This window comes from Syngnathoides biaculeatus, chromosome 14, assembly GCF_019802595.1.
Source record: "Syngnathoides biaculeatus isolate LvHL_M chromosome 14, ASM1980259v1, whole genome shotgun sequence".
NCBI classification, from domain to species: Eukaryota; Metazoa; Chordata; class Actinopteri; order Syngnathiformes; family Syngnathidae; genus Syngnathoides; species Syngnathoides biaculeatus.
In genome coordinates, this window is record NC_084653.1 from 6,303,329 (window position 1) to 6,324,046 (window position 20,718).

General features: G+C 39.7%; 1 protein-coding gene across 4 annotated transcripts in view; it reads right to left on the bottom strand.

The window, feature by feature from the left end:
• LOC133511714 (diacylglycerol kinase beta) overlaps window positions 1–20,718 on the bottom strand; it is a 152,174-nt gene that overhangs the window by 77,741 nt on the left and 53,715 nt on the right. For all 4 annotated transcript variants that reach the window (XM_061840553.1, XM_061840555.1, XM_061840554.1 and 1 more), the window contains 7 exons: window positions 19,665–19,763; window positions 16,721–16,831; window positions 16,559–16,632; window positions 15,671–15,745; window positions 10,030–10,115; window positions 8,977–9,066; window positions 7,421–7,581 (listed from right to left, as the gene is read on the bottom strand). In XM_061840553.1, the coding sequence (XP_061696537.1) occupies window positions 7,421–7,581; window positions 8,977–9,066; window positions 10,030–10,115; window positions 15,671–15,745; window positions 16,559–16,632; window positions 16,721–16,831; window positions 19,665–19,763 (696 nt within the window). The remainder of the gene's footprint in view (window positions 1–7,420; window positions 7,582–8,976; window positions 9,067–10,029; window positions 10,116–15,670; window positions 15,746–16,558; window positions 16,633–16,720; window positions 16,832–19,664; window positions 19,764–20,718) is intronic.

Here is a 20,718-nt window from a genome sequence, read left to right on the forward strand (position 1 = left end):
CAGAAATAGGAGAGCCTGCCTTCAAGAATCCAGACTCTGCTTCTTACTGGGAAGGCGTTTTGGTGGAATTCTTCAAAGTATTCTCCCCACCAACTCACAACGTCCCAAGTCGAGGTCAGCATCATCCCATCCTCACTATACACAGTGGTGATGGTGCATTGCTTCCCCCTCCTGAGACGCCGGATGGTGGACCAGAATTTCTTTGAAGCCGTCCGAAAGTCTTTCTCCATGGCCTCACCAAACTCTTCCCATGTCTGCATTTTTGCTTCAGCGACCACAAAAGCTGCATTCCGCTTGGCCAACCAGTACCCATGTTCTGCCTCGGGAGTCCCACAGGCCTGATAAAACTCCTTCTTTAGCTTGATGGCATACCTCACTATTGGTCTCCACCAACATGTTCCCAGGATTGCCACCACGGCAGGCACCAACCACCTTATGACCCATCTTATTTTTGGCCATCTCAACAATGGAAGTGCAGTACATGGTCCACTTGGACTCAGTGTCCCTCGCTTCCTCCAGAACATGAGCAAAGTTCTGTCGGAGGTGGGAATTGAAACTCCTTATGACAGGGGATAATGCCAGCCCATCCCAGCAGACACTAACACATTGTGACATTGGACTAGAACCATTGCAGCATTGGACCACGATGATTGACATGCCAGTCACTGCTTTTATTTATGGTACAGTACCATATCTGTGAACATAGCGAGGATAAGCAGTTCGTAAAATGGATGGATGGATGGCTGGCTGGCTGGATGGATGGATAGATGAGTTTGTCAGTGAATAGTAAAATGTAAGTTCTCCCTCACAAAACCTGTGCTAAGATAAATTTTAAAATGTGACTATGCTTCATTTTCAGTATATTTTTACTCTGTATTAGTTATACATAATAAAATCTAACCTTGACCTGCAAAATTTTGTTACAGTGAATTACTTTTGCAAGCAAAGAATTATGCATTTTTTCTTCATTCAAAGATTTACTAAACTATTCACTAAATAATTGTGAAATCCTGTCAGGATATTACAAAACCAACAACATTTTCACACAGGACTGTGACTGTAGATTTGAGTGGGAAATGAAAGTGATACAATTTAGAAAGCTGCAACCAGACGACACAGTTTACACATTGACGAGTGTGTCCAGTCTGGCAATCATGGAGACATCAGGGGGGGTGCTGTTATGTAACATCGCCACAGTGCATCCTCTTCTACCTGTGCACACGATGTCCTTTTTTGGCATTTGTATCTTGTAGTTTTTCCAATGATAAACTGTACATGCGATGACTAAGAGATATTTTTAGTCATCCAGTTATGCTATGACACTGGGAAGTGGGGCACACAGAAAGCAATCAAAAAGGAAAAAGAGAAAACAAGGACAGATGGTTGGCTCTTAGGATGTTATGTTGATGAATTGGTTTACAATTTGACTAAACACCCAAGTAACCGTCTGGTGTAAATATCTATATAATAATGTACATAATGCTTTGGAAGGTAGTAGAAGCTATCTAGCGAGCACGTTAGTAAGTTATTAGTTAATGTAGCTCCTTAGTTACATAGCCCGTGAGTTAGTCAGCAAGATAGTTAACTGCTATGTAATTATTTAGTTGTCTGGTACAATATTTCCCAACATTTAGGCCGTGGCACCCATTTTACATTTCATGGGACACCACGAAACAAAAAAATGTCATACAAAGTATGAACAATGAAATAACAATAGCTTGATCTCAATGGAGCAACATAAGGATTTACTTGGGCCAGTTTCTGTCTTACAGTTCTGAGGACCAGGGTTCAAAGTCCAGCCTCGCCTGTGTGGAGTTTGTAGATTCTCCCCATGGCTGCATTGGTTTTCTTTGGGTACTCTGGTTCCCTCCCAAAAACATATGTGGTAGGTTGACTGAAGATTCTAAATCAGGGGTGCTCAATGCGTAGATCGCGACGGTGTGCCAAGAAAGAAAAGAAAAAAGATATCAGCCGTATTTTTTTTAACTTTAGCTCACCACGCATGTGCAAAGAATGACAGTACACGAAAACACTCTGTCAGTGAGTTCCCCCCTGTTTTAAACTCTCGCTTAAGAAATCTTAACAAACATGAGTATGGATGCTGCAGTAAAGAAGACAAAAACATATTACTGTCATACGGAATGTGAGGTGGACGTTTTTTTCACAATGTCATTTTTGAAGAGCGTTTGCTCCATCTGCCAGTGTAGTGAAATGTGGAACGGCATTTTCAAACTGTTTATGGAAAATACGGCACCGACATTCTGCCGAAAAGCAAGATGAGAATGAGAAAAGTGAACGAACTAAAATTCCAACTGGCCGCAGAGCAGTACCTTTTCACACAAAATACTTCAACAGCGAAAGCCCCCACCATCGTTTCTAGATTTGTCACATCACACATACAAGAGGCATCGCTGACTCGTTGTTCCGATCTTTGAACAATAAGGCGGAAATATTCTCTTCAATAAAATCTCTGCAGCTGTAAAGGCGCTGTGATGCCATGGCTGATGTGTGGAAGGGCATTGAAGATTGTGAGTGTTTCTCACTCCAGTTGGATGAATCCACTGACGTGACTGACACAGCCCAGGTGTGCAGTTTCATTCATATGGTGTTTAGTGATCATCAACATAGACTCGGATAGTTACGAAAAATGTTTACGGTTCACTATGTTTTGTCGTGCAATATTGGCTCATGCGGTTATGCAAGGCACACAAACATACATTTACACATAAAGAATCCTCAATATACTTAAATAATAAATATGTTTTGCATTTTTGTAGTGGGTAGATCTTTGTGACTTGGTCATTCTATTTCATCATTGGGCCTTGTTAAATAAAAAAAAAAAAAAAAAAAAAGAAAACGCCTCCCCAATTGCAAGAGGCTGGATGATTGAGAAGTAGATCTTGGGGTAAAAAAGTCTGGGTACCCCTGCTCTAAATCAAGGGTCTCAAACTCTATTTACTTTGAGGCTTATTAGGGCTGAGGCTGGGCCGCACGTGCGTGCAGTATATACTTTTAAATCTTGAAAAATCCAACCCCCTCATTCTTTCTTTTCTTTTCTTTCCCTTCTCATTTTTTTTTTTACACAAAATAAGATGACGCTTGTGTAAACAAGTGGTGTGAAAAATTACTAATAAAATTCTACATGGTAACACTGCTGTAAATTTCTGTCACGAGCAAGCGACATGGGGTAGGACCCAAATGCAGGACTCCGAGGCAGGGACATGATTTTCGAGGGGAGTTTAATCCTGTCAAAGGTCATACACAGGTAAGCAGTCCAAAAAGGCAGAAGCACAAAAAACATGTGGCAAAAAGGCAAGATCCAAAAATCCTGAAAGGAGGTCAAATAACTATGAGGCAAAACTTGGAATTTAAGCAAAAACAAGACTTGACTAAAGTGGCACAGAAACGTTGGAATGAGGGAGATACACTAACAAAACACTTGCAAACTTGAAAACAATACTGCAGTGTCAAACACAACCAACTGGCCCCTGACAATAGAACACTCAGGGCTTATATTCCTGGCCTGATTAGCGTCAATGAGCTACAGGTGAGGAGCTGCTGCCAGAGGCATCTGCACACAGGGCAAGTGCCCTTGCCACGCCCCTGACAAAGTTGACTCAATGAAAAATGTTTCTCTGCTTGTATCGAGCCCAGTTCGCACATTAACCTTTGTGCCTGTATGTAGGTATTAACAGAATTAAGCAGTGATCAGATGCGCAGAGCTGCACTGGGAATAGTACAGTATTTGTCATTTAGTGTGGTAAATTGTACTTCTCACAATGGTGAATGCACCGTACTTTTTTACTTTTATTTGAGTACTTATTCTTCTTTGAGGATACGTATTAACCTACCATCACTCTCTAGCTCTCACTCTCATGTGCACGTGCTAACACACACACACACACACACACACACACACACACACACACACAACACACACACACACACAATCAATAAGTCTGGTCAGCAAAAAGCTTCATTGAGTCAAGTGAATAAAAGCAAATCATGCTTCTGTTGAGCCCAATGCATGTGTTATTGTTTCGTGGCCACTTAATAATTGAAATGGTGTGTGTAGACCCCAAAACATTATTAATTTTTATTTCATTTGACATTCATGCTTTCATTTTTTAAAAATCTGAAAATACTCACCAGTTACTCTTTACTTGAGTACATTTTTGACTGAGTACAGTGGAACTTCTGAGTTCGAATGACTCGGGGGTCGTACAAATCGGACTTCCTTCAACCTTAAACTCAACGTAAAAAAAATGCCCGGTGTTCAACCCAATTCTCAGAGTTCTAACACCTGAGCAAAGCTGAACCCATCTTGAAGTCATTGCCAAATTAAATGGAGCTATGTCGAACATACTCGGGGCAGTGCTGAGACAAGCCACTGCCCACTTTGAGTAGAACAGGAAGTCGTAGTGTGAGCATGCACATTTCCAAGTGCTTCTTAAGATTTAAAAACATTTAAAAACAAAGTACTTTCTTTGCCATAGGTCCAAAGAAAGACAGCGGTGCAAAGGAAAAAAATAAAGTTTTGGGAATTACAGTGGATTAAAGGAAGAAAATAATTGGTAAGTAAGAAAATGAGGTCCATGTTTGTTATGGCTCTTCCGTACATCCATTTTCCAAGACACTTACTCTCAGAAGGGTTGCGGGAGTGCTGGTGCTTATCCATTTCAATGATCCTAAAGAATAAAAATGTAATAAAACGCAGCCAGTGTTGTCAAATGAGTGACTAGCATTACCAAGCAAAGCCCACAGAAAATTCAAGAAGTGGAGAAGCTACTGGAGAATTACACAGTCAAATCATGGACAGTGACTTCAGTGTAAGACCTCCTTCTTCCCTCTCGAGTTCTTCAATGCTATCACATCGCAACCAAAAAGCTAAATTATACACATTTAGGTTGCTTTAAATATATGCATTTTTATTGTTTAAATACAGGGTGTACATGTTTTTAAATAAATAGGAATTAAAGTAGGAATTTACTATTTGGAGGTTGGGAATGGATAAAACTCATTTATGTTATTTCCTTTGGAAAAAAAACAAAAAAAAAAAACCAAACACTTCACGAGACCAGACTGTCCTTGAACTCTGAGGTTCCACTGTACTTTTTTATGCTTACTCAAGTGAGTATTACTTATAGTTCTTTTTACTTTAACTTCATATTATTATATTACAGCATTATTATCAGAGTCATATGACTTTAAAGTAAGAGTAGACTTACTTGAGTACCCTTGGCTACCCTACTCACCTCTTGTTACAGAGCCTGTTAGCCAAATGATTAGTTAACAGATATCTCAATAGTTGTCTAGCCAGTTACTGAGTTACCTAGTACGTTAAATACCCACTTAGTTAGTGAGCTAGATCCCTACGGGATATGGTTTGTTTTCAGCTCAATAGTCAACAACTATCTCGTTAGTTAGTAACTGAGGCTTCATTCAACTGAGTTTCGACTGCACAGCTGCTGCATTGCCATGACGATGCTACACTGTTGACATCCGGTAACACATAAGCATTTGGCCAAACTGAAGATAAATGTGAGTGTGTGTGTGTGTGTGCGCATGTGTGTGTGTGTGAGATTCCACTAAAAACAAAAAAGAGTCGTTTGGCAATTAACTCAATTTGAACACGAGTAGATCAGAAGATGGGTTGCTCAGTAACAGTAACCTGGCAACCAACTGAATCAACCAATGAAGAAAGTTGTCCAAGAGGGACCAACTCAATGATGCATCTGCGCTTTGGTTTTCGCCAAAGAGACTTAATGATATTCAATGAATTTACCCTAACATCCTGAAGTCATCTTATTTGGGTAAGGCATCGTATGGTTGTACTGTACTTAAAGGAGAAATCCACCGGTTTCCATTAACGATGTATCAAATAGGTCATGGAATATGTACTCTAGCGTGACAATGTGATGTTAAATCCGCTCTCATTTAATAGTGTTTTGAGAAGATTTTCATCAACAATTACGAATTTTCAGGGGTGCTGTCATTTTCAGGAGTCACATGATCTACGTGAGTTTATGTGATGTGTTACATGCCGTTCCAAATGCTGGATTACATGGAACACCATTATACCCAGCGCTGATTTCTTGGATTTATCCTCATCTGATGAAGAAATAGCAGTATCGGTTGATCAGGACCATACAAATTTTAATCTGTTGCTGTAATAAATGTTGAATATTTGGATGGTTCTTTGGCCGGAATGACGCGGAGTCTGACTACTGGGAGGCCTACGTGCGACATAGGTACGTGAACAAAGTCCCCCGGGAGCTCCGGGCCGGCAGCCGCCGATGGTTCTTCGGACTGGAATGACGCGGAGTCCGACGAGTGAGCTCGAAGCTAGGCTTAAGGCCTCCGCCGCCACCGAAGCTCGGCTGAAGGGCTCCCCAGACGACGAAGCTCGGCTCGCGGCCCGCCGCCGGAGCTTGCAGCCCGCCTTCGGCAGCGGTAGAGGTCTTTAGCCTAGCTTTGGCATCCGGGGCTAATAGCCTCCGCCGCTGAAGGCGGGCCGCGAGCTCTGGCGGTGGAGGCCTTTAGCCTAGCTTCAGCATTTGAGGCTAACAGCCTCCGCCGCCTGGAAGCTTGGCTTGTGGAGAGAGGATTTAACATCACATTGTCAAGATAGAGTTCATATTACATGACCTATTGGATACTTTGTTAATGCAAACCAGTGGATTTCCCCTTTAAATACATATATTTTTGGCATGCAGTACTATGAAACGATGTTTTCTGTGTATGTTATAGGATGGACACATCACGGAATGGCAGCCAAAATTACAGACATCATTTTGTAAACTCGTGTTTTTTTTTTTTTCCTGACCACCTCCCCACCCCTAAAACAAAAAGACAACCCCCCCCCCCAAAAAAACTGAATCTCTTCAAATGGTTGTTGGTTGTTTTATCGTGGCTGTCAAGCACAAAACATATAATTCCACATTTATATATTTTTAAGAATGTATAATCCACAACACAACAATATATATATATATATATAATATATATATATATATATATATATATATATATATATATATATATATTATATATATATATATATATGTATTTTTATGTATATTATATATTATATATATTATATATATTTTTCTTCATGTTTTAAATAGAAAGAAAACTCACATTGTGTAGGTTAAAATCAGAAGCATTGCACGATTTCCTAAATTCTTCTGAAAGCACATTACAAACGATACCTTTCAGATGAGAAACAAAACAAATTCACAAGTTTTCTGTCATCATAATCGTTAGAATAAAGTGATTAGCTGTCTTGAAATGAGGCACCATCCCAACAATCCATTCATTTTCCAAGCTGCTTGTCTTTATTAGGGTTGCTAGCGGCTTGGTACGCTCTTGACCTGCCAATCGCAGCAGTAGCTAATAACTTCCAGTTAATCATTCTTACCACTCCGATGGAAAAGTAGTTATTGACGATGTTGTACGGCACCGGATCACCCTTTTCCTTCTTGTCATCAGGCACTATGTCAATGTTCCAGCGATCCAGCACCACCTCAATGCTCTGCTCGATGTCACTCAGGAACTTGAGTAAACTGCCTCCCTCGTATCCTGACAACACATTAAAACACACATTTACTGTAGCATTGTATTAACTAAACAAAATAGAATAAGCCTTATTTATTGCACATTGGGTGAACTATGGACAATGATGCATCGAAATGTGGCACATTTAATAATTTTTACACCAATTACTGAGATTAAAATAAAATTGGTCAAACTGCGATAGACCATTCCTGGTGTACCTCCGCCGCTAGCTGAAAGCCACCTGGGATAGCTGACTCGCAACCCTTATAAAGAACAAATGCTAGAATTATTGGATGGATGGACATTTTTGCCAAACTATCATTTTCAGATAGATGGCTTTGAAACTGTTTCTAATGTCTTTTTTTTTTTTTTCAATTTTTTTAGAGGGGCACTACGTCACTCATAATTGAGAATATCCTGCAACCAAACCTGACATTTGAAGAAATTTTTCTCAATGTGACACTCGTGCAGGTTGTTGTTGGAGAATCATCCTATTAGGAAGTTATAATATGTGTCTTTGTTCAAGCTAGAGACATGGTGGAACAGGTATAGAGTGTTAGCCTCACAGTTCTGAGGACCGGGGCTTCAAATCCTGGCCCCAGTTTGCATGTTCTTCCCGTGCCGGGGTGGGTTTTCTCCGGGCACTCCAGTTTCCTCCCACATCCCAAAAACGGACATTTATTGGAGACTAAATAGCCCCTAGGTGTGATTTCTGAGTGTGTCTGTTGTCTGTCTGTATGTGCCCTGCAATTAGCTGGCAACCAGTTCAGGGTGTACCCTGCCTCCTGCCCAAAGATATCTGGGATAAGCTCCAGAACCATTGTGAGGATAAGCGGCTTAGATAATGGATGGATGTTAGTAACTGCCTTTATTTCATTACTGTTAAAGGGACTCTATTACAGTGGCTCATGAAACTCATAGGCAGTACATTATTACATATCATATCAATTTATCTTCAGACCTAAAAATATCGAGCAGTTGGTGATATTTTCTCTCTGGGTGACTCACGGTTGAGCAGTATACCTTGCCACATAAGATGGTAAATCAACTAAATGACTGTGTTGTCACAGGCTCGCCATTTTTGCAGTCAATTTATTTTTTTACAGTCACTTCAAAACTGTGCCCCTCATCCATGAGTAAAAACTCATGATCCATGCTTTAACTGCTTGAACTCCTTAATAAGCTTTTTTCCCCCCTCATGAGGTTACATAATGGAGCCACAAAGTGGAGTATATACAAGTATTTATTACCGTGTAATTCTATCATGTGGATGTATTTCAAGTGCCGTGTATAATTTCATACACAAGGTTTCCTAAGAATATCACAAACAAATATTGTTCAATAGTCTGTTTCTAATGAAGAGTTTGCACTTTGAAGTAATGACTTTGCCTACGTAGGGTAGCACGTCAGGGGTCTCACCTCCCCCCCAGCGGAGGCACCGTGCCAGGTCGTTGCCTGTCCCCAGCGGGAGGATGGCCACTGGAGGGTGCCGAGCAAAGTTGGCCTTGTCTGCAGAGACATATTTCTGTTGTCACATTTGCTCACCCATATCCGAACAGACAAGATGAAAGGGCAGTTGTTGTTTTTTTTGGGGGGGGGGACGCTTTCATTTGCATCAATGTCATCGGTTATGACGACCTCCGAAATTTTCCCTTCCAAAACATTTTTGTCACATAAGCAAGCAGCGGAGTGTGGATGCCTTTGAAAGTGACACATCACCCTAGTCTATAGCAAGGCGACATGAGAAAATCATGCAAAACATAAACAGTGTAAAGCTAATGCATACATCACTAATAGACAAAGGAGTTTTGATAGATCCAAGCGAGTATGTGGAAAACTGCATATCTTAATCCAACTGACAAGGGTGTGTTTGTAGAATTTTAAATTGACTGTAGATGACTTGATTTCATCATCGTTAAATGTATTCATGTGTGCTGGTTGTTACATATGTCTAACTTGCCTTGCAACCTACTCATCAGAGGGCCAGAAAATGGTGCCGTTATTGTGGGGTTAATTTTTTTATCTAGTTGGTTAATGATACGGTCCCATTGCTAAAATAATTTGAAATGCATCGGCCAGCACTACTAATTATGAAGGCACTGGGCAGAATAGATTAACATGGTAGTTGATAGAGTGAGGCTGAAATCTGAAATCTGTAAAAAAATCACAATTCCTCATACACCTGAAAGCAGTGCAGCCAAGCAAAATGCTAAAAAATAAAGAGAATATGCGTTGGCAATAAATCCATAACATTTCATGGAACAACTATCGTCAAATGTTGGGGTTCAAATTATATGCGGATGATTGAATAGGTTTATCCAAAGTCTGCATCTAGCTGGGTTAATTTGTGGATTTGAAAAGAAAGCAAAAAAATGTTTCCCTTCAGCATTTTTCAGCAATCGTGCAGGTCATCTCAAATTGAGAGTGGTGACACAAATATAACTTGCATAAGGTGGAACCCAATGAGTATACCTATACAGTCCAGGATCCAACCTACGGTGCCGTCGCCGCCGCACGCAAGCACGCGGAAATCTGGGACGTCGTGGAAAAAGTTGATCCTGAAGGGACATACGTGAGAATAAGTGAGATCCACTTATCCATAAAAACTGATTCCAGCAAATTTCCCAATTGCCAAAGTTGGTAAAAGGCGCACCACAATTGAGAACAATGTTAGCAAGACGCCCATCTGATGCTATTCAAACTAGACAATTCGCATGGCTATGAATCTTTTAAAAGAAGTTAAAATAACGACTTATTAGTGATGTTCCGACACTGAAAGCCAAAACACACAGACAGAAATTATCAGTCATACTTCATTTGTAGTTGCTTTTTATCCAAAAAAGTAACACAGAGTACTTTACATTCATTAAAATGTAAAAGTAAATCAACTCATTTACTTTTTAATGATTTATTATTCATTTCAAATTAGTAATCATACATCTATGTCAATTGTATGTAAAATTGCATTTATTGCTATGACGGCAGAGCTGCCAACCTATATAACCTATACAGAATTTCCATATGTTTAAAATGACGTCAAGATCATTATCACAGGGCAGATATTGCATGAGTATATTATGTCAGTGACTCCCAAACAGTGTGCCGTGAGCGCTCTTCAGGTGTGCCGTGGGAAGTAATCCAATTTTATGTAACTACAAAAAAAAACGTTTATTCCAAGAAATAATATATCTTTATTCATCTATTTATGCCAGTGAGGCACAATGACAGAAAGAACAAAAAAAATCCTCTTCTATTAGATGGCAGGAAGTACATATAGAAATTAATCAATCAATTTTTAGTGACATTTACTTTTGTTGGTGTGCCGTGGGATTTTTCCATTGTAAAATATGTGCCTTGGCTCTATAAAGGTTGGAAATTACCGTATTAGGAATGGGATTTTTTTTTAAAATCTGCACAGTGTTAATTTCTACGATGTAGTTACCACTCTAACCGTTAATAGATTATGGCTTCAACATTTCTTATATAATACTGTATATTGTATTGCATCAACTTGGTGGATGCATTTGCAGACAAATATCTTCTTTTCCATGCTCTTTTTGTGTTTCCTGTATCTACTATTGGAATTGTGCAAATTTCCCTTTTGCAGGTCGAATAAAGGTTATCTTATCTTATGAAGATTCATGATAGTAATGCACTTTTAAATGGTAGATTCATGTTCTCAAGTAGAGGTGATAGTAGAGGTCATTTGTTACCGTCTCTGTGTCTAGCTTCAATATTACATTATTTTCCTCTGTAAACGTCCTAAAATCCCTGTTATTTTGGGCACACTCTGCAGTCTCTTGTCTTCCTTCACACATCCTTCATTATTACAATACTTGTCTTAAAGGCTAGTTTATTCGCTGTCATGGAGGGGATGATTAGTGACTTGCGCAGACAACACCGGTGAGGTGCATGTCCTCGGCTCAGCATCCTGTTTACAAACGCAATTCTAATGAAGTGTGGATGTTCTGATAAAAATAAATAAAAAACAGAATACAATGATTTGAAAATAATATTCAATCTATATTTAATTGAATACACTATGAAGACAAGATATTTAATGTTCAATCTGTTAAACTTTACTGTTTTAGCAGGTAATCATTAACTTGTGATTTCAAGGCTGCAACACATTCCGAAAAAGATGGGTCAGGTGGGGGAAAAAAAATGTAAAAGTTGAGGAATGCTCATCAAAAACCTGATTGGAACATCCCACAAGTGATCAGGCTAATTGGGAACAGGTGGACGCCATGATTGGTTGTAAAAGAAGCTTCACTGGATTGCTCACAAATACAGTTGGGGCAAGGTTCACCTCTTTGTGAACAAGTGCATGAGAAAATAGTTCAACACTTTAAGGAAACTTCCTCAAGTATAATTTCAAGGAATTTAGGGATTTTATCTATGGTCTATAATATCATCAAAAGGGTCAGAGAATCTGGAGAAATTAGGCCAATGGCCAAAAACCAACATTGAATGCCTCTGACCTTCACTACCTCGGGCAGCACTGCATCAAAACCCACAGCAATGTGGAAAGGATATTACCCCCACGTCTCAGGAACACTCAAAAAAAAAAAAAAAAAAAAAAAAAACAATGTGTGTAACTACAGTTCGCCGCTACATCCATATATGCAATGTAAAACTTTACTATTCAAACCAAAAGCCATTTATGAACAACACCCAGAAATGCCACTGGATTCTCTGGGCCCAAGCTCATTTATGATGGACAGTTGCAAAGTGGAAATATGGTCAGTGGTCAAACGAGTCCACATTTCAATTTTTTTGGGGAAACTGTGGACATCGTGTCCTCTGGGCCAAAGAGGAAGAGAACCATCCAGACTGTTAAGTTCAAAAGCTAGCATCTGTGAAGATATTGGTTGTGTTAGTGTCAATGTCAGGAGCAACTTACACATCTGTGAAGGCACATACAGTGCTGAAAGGTACATACAGGCTTTGGAAAACATATGCTACCATCCAAGCAACCTCTTTTTCTGCTTTGCTTATTTCAGCAAGACAATGCCAAACCACATTCTGTACGTTAGAACAGTGTGGCTTCATCGTAAAAGCGTGTGGGTACTAAACTGGCCTGCCCGCAGTCCAGACCTGTCTCTCATTGAAAATGTGTGACGAACTACAAAGTGTAAATTACGACAATGGAGACCCCGGACTGTTGAACACCTAAAGCTGTACATCAAGCAAGAATGGGAAGGAATTTCACCTACAAAGCTTCAAAAATTAGTGTCCTCACTTCCCAAATGTTTATTGAATGTTGATCAAAGAAAAGATGATGTAACGATGGGAAACATGACCCTGTCCCAGCTTTTTTGGAACAGCCATAAATTTTAAAGTTAAAGTTAATGTAATATTTATGCTTATTTCAGATTTATGGTTGATTGACGACACAATGACACTCTCATTATGAAAGCATGAGTGGAAGGTGTGTGTAATAAAGTCATATCCCAGTAAATTCAGCTCAATGGTCGGCAAAGATCATTTGGGCATTGGATGTTAACAGTGCATAAATCCTAACTCTGAAGTGTGCAGTCACACTCACTAGCCATCTGTTTTCAACAACTGACATATTGTTTACTCTATGTGGTATGTCATCTTAACCAGAAATGCACTTATGTCTCATTTTTTTCTTTCTTTCCACGAGATGTGAGTACTTCATATATTCTTGCTTGAATGCACTGAGTCATCTACCCATTTTCAGAGCCACTTGTCCTCACAAGGGTCACGGGCATGCTGGAGCCTATCCCAGCTATGTTCTGGCTAGAGGCGGGGCACATGTTTATTTGGTCATCAGCTAATCGCAGGGCACATATAAACAAGTAACCATTCACACTCGCAGTTACACTGATGGGGAACTTACAGTCTTAAGGCAGCCTGCGTGTTTTTGGGATTCAGAAGGAAACCACAGAAAACCCGCACAAGCAAATAGGAGGAAAAATGCAAACTCCACACAAGCGACACCAGATTTGGCCACCGTGCTGAATCATCCATCCAGTGATACTTTTTTTTTTTTTGAGCCGCTTATCCTCACAATGGTCCCCGGGAGTGCTGAGTCTATCCCAGCTGTCATTGGGCAGGAGGCGGGGTACACCCTGAACTGATTGCCAGCCAATCGCCGGGCACATGGAGACAGATAACAGTCGCACTCACAATCACACCTAGGGGCAATATACAGTCTCCAATTAATTTTTGTTTTTGGGATGGGAAACCAGAGTGCCTGGAGCAAACCCACGCAGGCATGGGGAGAACATGCAAAGGCTACACAGGAGGGGCCAGGAATTGAACCCCATTCCTTAGAACTGTGAGGCCAAGCTTTACCCAGTTTGTCCACTGTGCCACCCATGCAGAATCAATTATCCATAATAATTAAAATTGTAAAATTCTGGAATTTTTCAAAGTTGGAGACTTTACATGGGAATTAACAGGATTTCATGGATTTAAATGGGAATGACTCAGGACTTTACTAAATTGAAGGTGGAGCAGTTATGGTACTGGTGCCCCCTCACACGTGGTACAGGAGTGTCATTCTATTTTGCATGGATGTCCGCTTATGATGAAACAAAATTAAACAAAACAAATGAATAGATTACTAATACTGGTCAGCTTGTTTCCCTTTTAAATGTAGTGAAAACGTTCTGGAAATGTACTGGAATAATAAGAAGAGAGACTTTCCGTCCATATGTGCTCGGTCCACCGTCACCATGTTCTCCTGAGAGTTTCCTATGCGGCCATAGGGCATGCACATGACCTTCAAAGGGACCTTTCATGTGAGTCGGGACAAAGGTGCCGATGGACGCTTTCATCTGTGGCAGCTGCACGTGGCCAAAGCCACCTGGCGCCCAGCGGACCATTAACACCCACGTCTAGTCCCAGTAGGAATAAACATTTGTGATATACAATAGAGCCATTGACAATTTTTTTCTGAATAATTCTGGCAAGTCTTATCAGATTTTAGTTCTTGTAAATTTGTATCTTAATGGTTAAAAATGAAACATTTTCCAAATCCTCTCTATGTATACCAAGTAATTTATTTTGTTGTACTTTTTTGTTTAGTGGACAGAAAATATATAAACAAATCAGCTATTTTGGGGGAATGATGAAATAAGTTACTGTAATGTTTTAGAAATACCTCTTATTTCTAAATGTTAGTCTTTACAAAAAAAAAAAAATCATGGGTATTTTTAAGGGTGAAATCCCTCCTGACTATATTCATTTGTAAACCTGTCTTTTAATATCTTAAATGTTTGATTTAATTCAATATTCTTTTGTTTTTTAATGTGTGTTTGTCATTTTTTTAAAATGAATGAAACCTCTCAGTTTGTATTTGTTGTGAATATTGATTTTAAATGGGTAAAAATTAAGAACAAATGTTCTTTGTTTTTAATAATTTCTCAATTTGCATTTGTAATGAGGGGAAAACAAGAGACTAATCTGTCACAGTCTCTTTAATTTCTTTATTGCAACATTTCCCAAGTGTAGCGTGCAGTATGAAAATGAAGAGGAATTCAGTAATTGAGATGCGACATGAAAGATACCACTTAACATGTTCAGATTCTTCTAGCTGTCAAATCTCATCATGGGGTAGTCCTTTGGCCTTTATGTTGGAATTTATATGTTGCCTTGGAGCCCGAGAAAATTTCGATTTTTACCATTGTTGGGAACCGTGGAAATAGCTCGTTGGGGGCAGGGGAGTGTGTGTGTGTGTTGGGGGGGGGGGAGATGAAGTTTCTGTACGCATGAGTCACTTCCATTGTCTATGTCACTGTGAAATGTTCATTAATCCATGTAAGCCCTATTGTCTGTTCTGCACTGGGATTTTTATGACCGACAGTCTAACACATGCGTGTGTTAGCGGCCCAAAACCAATCTCCCTTTCACTGCACTGCCAGCTGAGCCTGTTGCTATGGCGCCATGGCAACACTCGGCCTCTTTTGGGAGACCAGTTAACCCTGTAGGCGACCTACATCCACTGGATTGTGTGCCTAATGTTGTGACTGCTGAGTCTCAGGTAATTCTCATTTATTATGTAACAAAAATAGTTGTCAATGGGACTACTCAAGGCTGAGGATGTTGATGGTTAATTAGATGCAAAATGATAGCACTTTACCTGACTGCTGGTCCACCTTGGTCCAAACTGTGCACCTGCCGTGGGTTTAGAAGGTACCGGAACCTCCTGAGAACCCTGGAGAAAAAGGAGAAAAAAAAAGTTTTAAAAGGCCGAAATGGATAGTAAACATCTCTTCAAATCTTCTTTAATTTTCGCTATATTTCAATATTTATTTAAAAGGGGTAAAAAACAAAACAACAGAGGTGGTAAAAGTACTCACACTGTGTACTTATGCAGAAGTGCATATACTGTACTTGCATAAAAAAGTAATCGTAGTAGTAGTAGAATAAAAGTAGAAGTACTAATTCAACAAGTAAAATTGAGTGTACTTTTTTTTACTTTTACTTCAAAACAAAAAAAATGTTTGTCACATATATACAGTTCCCTTGTGGACAAAAAACTACAACAACAAGAACAACAACAACTTTGTGCCCATCATGGTTTCCTTTTTTATGAATTTATGAAGTGGTCATTAAAAAAAAAAAAAACAATGTAAGGAGTAGAATATACAGATGTCTGGTTTGAAATTTCAGAAATCAGTACACATTTTCCTCATTTTTCACTTCCTGTACGATAATAGATGTAATGAATGCATCCCAATACTGCTGTCCACGTCTTGATTTTTGTCCTCTGAAACTGTATGTTAACGAGCTCAGTCATTTTCATTCATTTCGGTCATTGTGTTCCTTGAGTGCAAATGCTTGTTTGAAGGTTAATTTTAAAAGCTTTGTTTAATCCTGTTCTCTTCCTGTCAACCATTTTAGAAAATGACGTGATTGTAAGATGCCAGTCGGAACCGGAGAGCATTGACTGAATTTATTTTGCAAAAGCTTGACAAAAAAATTCATCGATATATACTGTAATTGTATATCAAGTGACAAGTCTTACCGTTCCCCTTGTCTTCCACCACTTTTAGGATTGACCAGCACCAGTAGCGGGTGAGTGCCTGGGAAGGGTGAGATCTGTAGAGAGGAAGGTGTGTCAACAGTGTCAATTCTTTAGTGTTCGTATCGAGTTTTGCTTGGACAACCATCATGAGTGATTAATTACCTGCAGGGCTTGTCCGTCTCCGGGGGAGAATTTGAAAATCTGGTTGATGTCGTCCGGGCTGATGCAGGGAGGCGATCCTCCCTCGCCGCGTTTCACCACTGACTGGCGGTCCTGAAGACGGCATGACATGAGTGGACCCATGTGTAGCATCAAGACATTCAAAAAATAAATCATCCTTTCATTTGGGGCTTTTACGGGAGCGGTGGATTGGATTGGTCGCCAGCCCATCGCAGGGCACCAGAGGCAAACAACGGTTGACAGCCACAGACAATGTAGAAACGTCAATGTAACAATTTTTTGGGAATGTGGGAGCAGGTCACAGTGGGCAAACCCACACAAAGAACAGGAAGAATGCGCAATATGCCTGTGATGAGATTTTAACCATAACCTGAAGAACTGTGAGGCAGCACTACCACACTGTTACTATGAGAACGGTGTAGATTCTAGATATCGTAAGTGCAAAAACAAGCATATTTTTCTGAATATCAGACATCATGAAAGTATAGCACTCAGAGAATAAAACAAAATTGCTGAAATAATTCATGTGGCATATAACAAACGTTAGACGTGACCACAACGCGTTACAGCAGACATCCTCCTTTAAGTTGAAAAATAATAATAGCGATATGTAGCCAGTGAAATGTAAGATGTGAATTCCAAACAATGAGCAAGTTTTTGTTTCATAGACTTTCTCCTTTTCTTAAAGCCACTTGTGAGGACTCTTACGAAATCACCCGGGCTCAAAATAGAATCAATTTCAAAGCATGAAATGGAGGCAGGTGCGAGCTGAAATCTTATTCTGACAAGAGCAGTTAACGAAAGCGGCGGTGTGACACTCCGAATGGCATTTACACCTGAAAGTGACGTGATCTCTTTCAAAGGCAAATTAGCAACGTGATGTTGACAGGGCAAATCGGGGAGACTCTCTGCGTTATGAAGTAACAGTAAAACTTTTCGGAACTGTGTAATTTCATTGAATATTTTTCTGATGACTTTTACTAAGATTTTGTAGTTTCATGAGGCGCGGGGGGAAGCCATGGAACAAAAACAACCATAACAACAGAAACAAGATATTCTCCATCTTTAGCAGAGATATTTCTTTTAATATAAAGATAGATGATAGGCATGAGCAAAACACATATTTGGGGATTGAATATTTTTTGCTGTCCCAACTTTCAAGTTGTAAAAATGGGTTTTGACAACTTTTTTTTTAACCCTATTTGACAGTAAAAATTAATCTGTGGAGTACTTCTACTGCAAGACGGTCATTGTTGGGAAGATTACTTTAGAGATTAAATTTGTTACAATGGCAAATTAAGATGTCAGATATCTCATAGCAGTGTAACTATATGAAATCAAATCAAAATCCTTTACTTTCATCATAAGACTGTGCATACCACTATCAATTAATTTCTCAAAGTACTATGACTAATCACATTTAATTACATTTTGATTAACCTTTCTTAATATTGAAGGAATGCATCAGCAAGAACCTTGAATGTTTCTTATAAAAAATATTTACAATCACGATTCAAAGGTTTTAAACGGGTGGCCCGTGGACCTGATTGGGCCCACCATGTCATTTTATGTGGCCATGAATGCAAATCAAAATTGCTTAATTGTGTTCCAATCTCATGACGGTGAAATATTGCATGCATGTTTTTGTTACCAATCCAACTTTCAAAAGAAATTAAGTTGTTAAAAACATGTCTTTATAGGCTTCTGATTTTAAAACAAGTTATTCGTTAATTTGTAGTGTATATCTAATTATCCATCCATCCATTTTCTTAGCCGCTTGTCCTCACAAGGGTTGTGGGAGTGCTGGAGCCAGCAATCAATGGCCAGGAGGCAGGGTACATCCTGCACTGGTTGCCAGCCAATTGCAGGGCACATCGAGACAAACAACCGCACTCATAATCACACCGAGGGGCAATTTAGAGTGTCCAATTAATGTTGCATGTTTTTGGGATGTGGGAGGAAACCGGAGTGCCTGGAGAAAAACCATGCAGGCATGGGGAGAACATTCAAACTCCACACAGGCAGGGCTAGGATTGAACCCCGGGTCCTCAGAACTGTGAGGCCAACGTTTTCCACCATGCCGCCATATCTAATTATATGAAGTGATAATTCTTTCATATGGGTTCACAGTCATAAAGGCCCCACCCGGGAAGTCATAACTACGACTTGGGCCGTGATAAAAATGTTTCAGACCCCTGATTTTAGACCCCTTATTTTGGAATTAACCACATATTCCTGAGGTTGTAGTGGTACAGACGCCTGACGACGGTGTGGGTAGCCTGGGATTGATTCCTGCTCAGTGATGAGGTCACTAAATGGCCTGCGAGTGACTGGAAAAAAGTTCAGGGTGTAGTCCACCTTTCGCCCAATGTTAGCTGGAATAAGCTCCGGCACTCCCATGACCCTTGTGAGGATAAGCAGCTTGGAAAATGGTAATGGACATATATTCCCTCTGTATGATGGAATAAGGATGATGCTAGCCGATAGGTAGGCTTCATTCATGTTGACATGAAAAATATTTGCATAAATCAAAGATTTAACTGTTTTCCAAAGACAGCAGCCACAAAAAAAAGCAATTTTTACCAAGTTTAGCTTGAAACAATCATGTCCTCAATCCTAGTTATGCTTGTTAGCGTAGCATGCACAGGAGGTCAGCTAGCCCGGTTTCCGCTTTGGTCACATGACCTTCTGCATGTAGCGCTTTACACATTTTCTGCCATTAATGTCATGCATTAGAAATTACATAGTTTATGTAATCAAATTACGTTGGGTAATAATTATGTATGTATTATGTAATTATTTGCGTCCCAACACTGATTGTGAGCACTTTTGCCACACGTGTTCCATACTTGTTACTCGCGACAGCCACTGTAGTCGTCACTGTCATGTGGTACAATTTGGAGTCTAGTACTTGTATTTAACCCACCAGGACAACGGGACAAATGTAGGAGGGCAGCAGAGTGTGGTCCCTCAAGGCCCCTCCATCACACTCTGGCTTCACGTGGGAAGCACATTTGTTGTGAAGCTGTACAAGAAGCACAAACAAATGCATTTGATAGATAGATAGATAGATAGAGAGATAGAGAGATAGATAGATAGATAGATAGATAGATAGATAGATAGATAGATAGATAGATAGATAGATAGATAGATAGATAGATAGATAGATAGATAGATAGATAGATAGATAGATAGATAGATAGATAGATAGATAGATAGATAGATAGATAGATAGATAGATAGATAGATAGATAGATAGATAGATAGATAGATAGATAGATAGATAGATAGATAGATAGAGATAGATAGATAGATCGATCCAACGTGCATATTTGGGGGAACTTTGGAGAAGGACTGAAAAAAGGAAGAACATGCAAACTCTATACTTACATAATACACTAAACACAAAAATAGTACCAAGTATAATAACTGTGATTTACATATTACACAACAGTCTAGACAGAAAAAGACTGATGAAATTTGCTTGTTGTTCTTTGATGCGGATTTGATCTTAAACAGGACACTGAGGACATCTCGTGGGAGTAAGTAGCATTGCATACACACTGCCCCGAAAAAAAAGAAGGAAATTTGTGTTTGGTACATTACTTTGTTGCAACGATGATTTTTTGTAGCGAACTTTATACTGATGGTATGACGGTATATTTCCCTTTTCAATGGTGGCATATTTGTAAAGAATATAAATTTGTGGGACCAGCACCACAGCTGAGTCTATACGTGGGTTGGGGCAATGAAGAAAAATGCCAAATCTTCTCTGCCAGTGCCAGCCATCTTAGTTTTTGCTTGGCCACTGACACTTGTTGTGACCTTCTGGTGGTGAGCATGGGCCCTGCTGCAGTGTTCAGTAGAATCAACTTGTTACATTTGACCAATCTGGATAGGTAGGGTGCATGCAATTTGGCACCTTCTAGAAAGGGCTCTGCAAAACCAAGTCGCAGCTTTCATTCAGCATCAAGATTGTT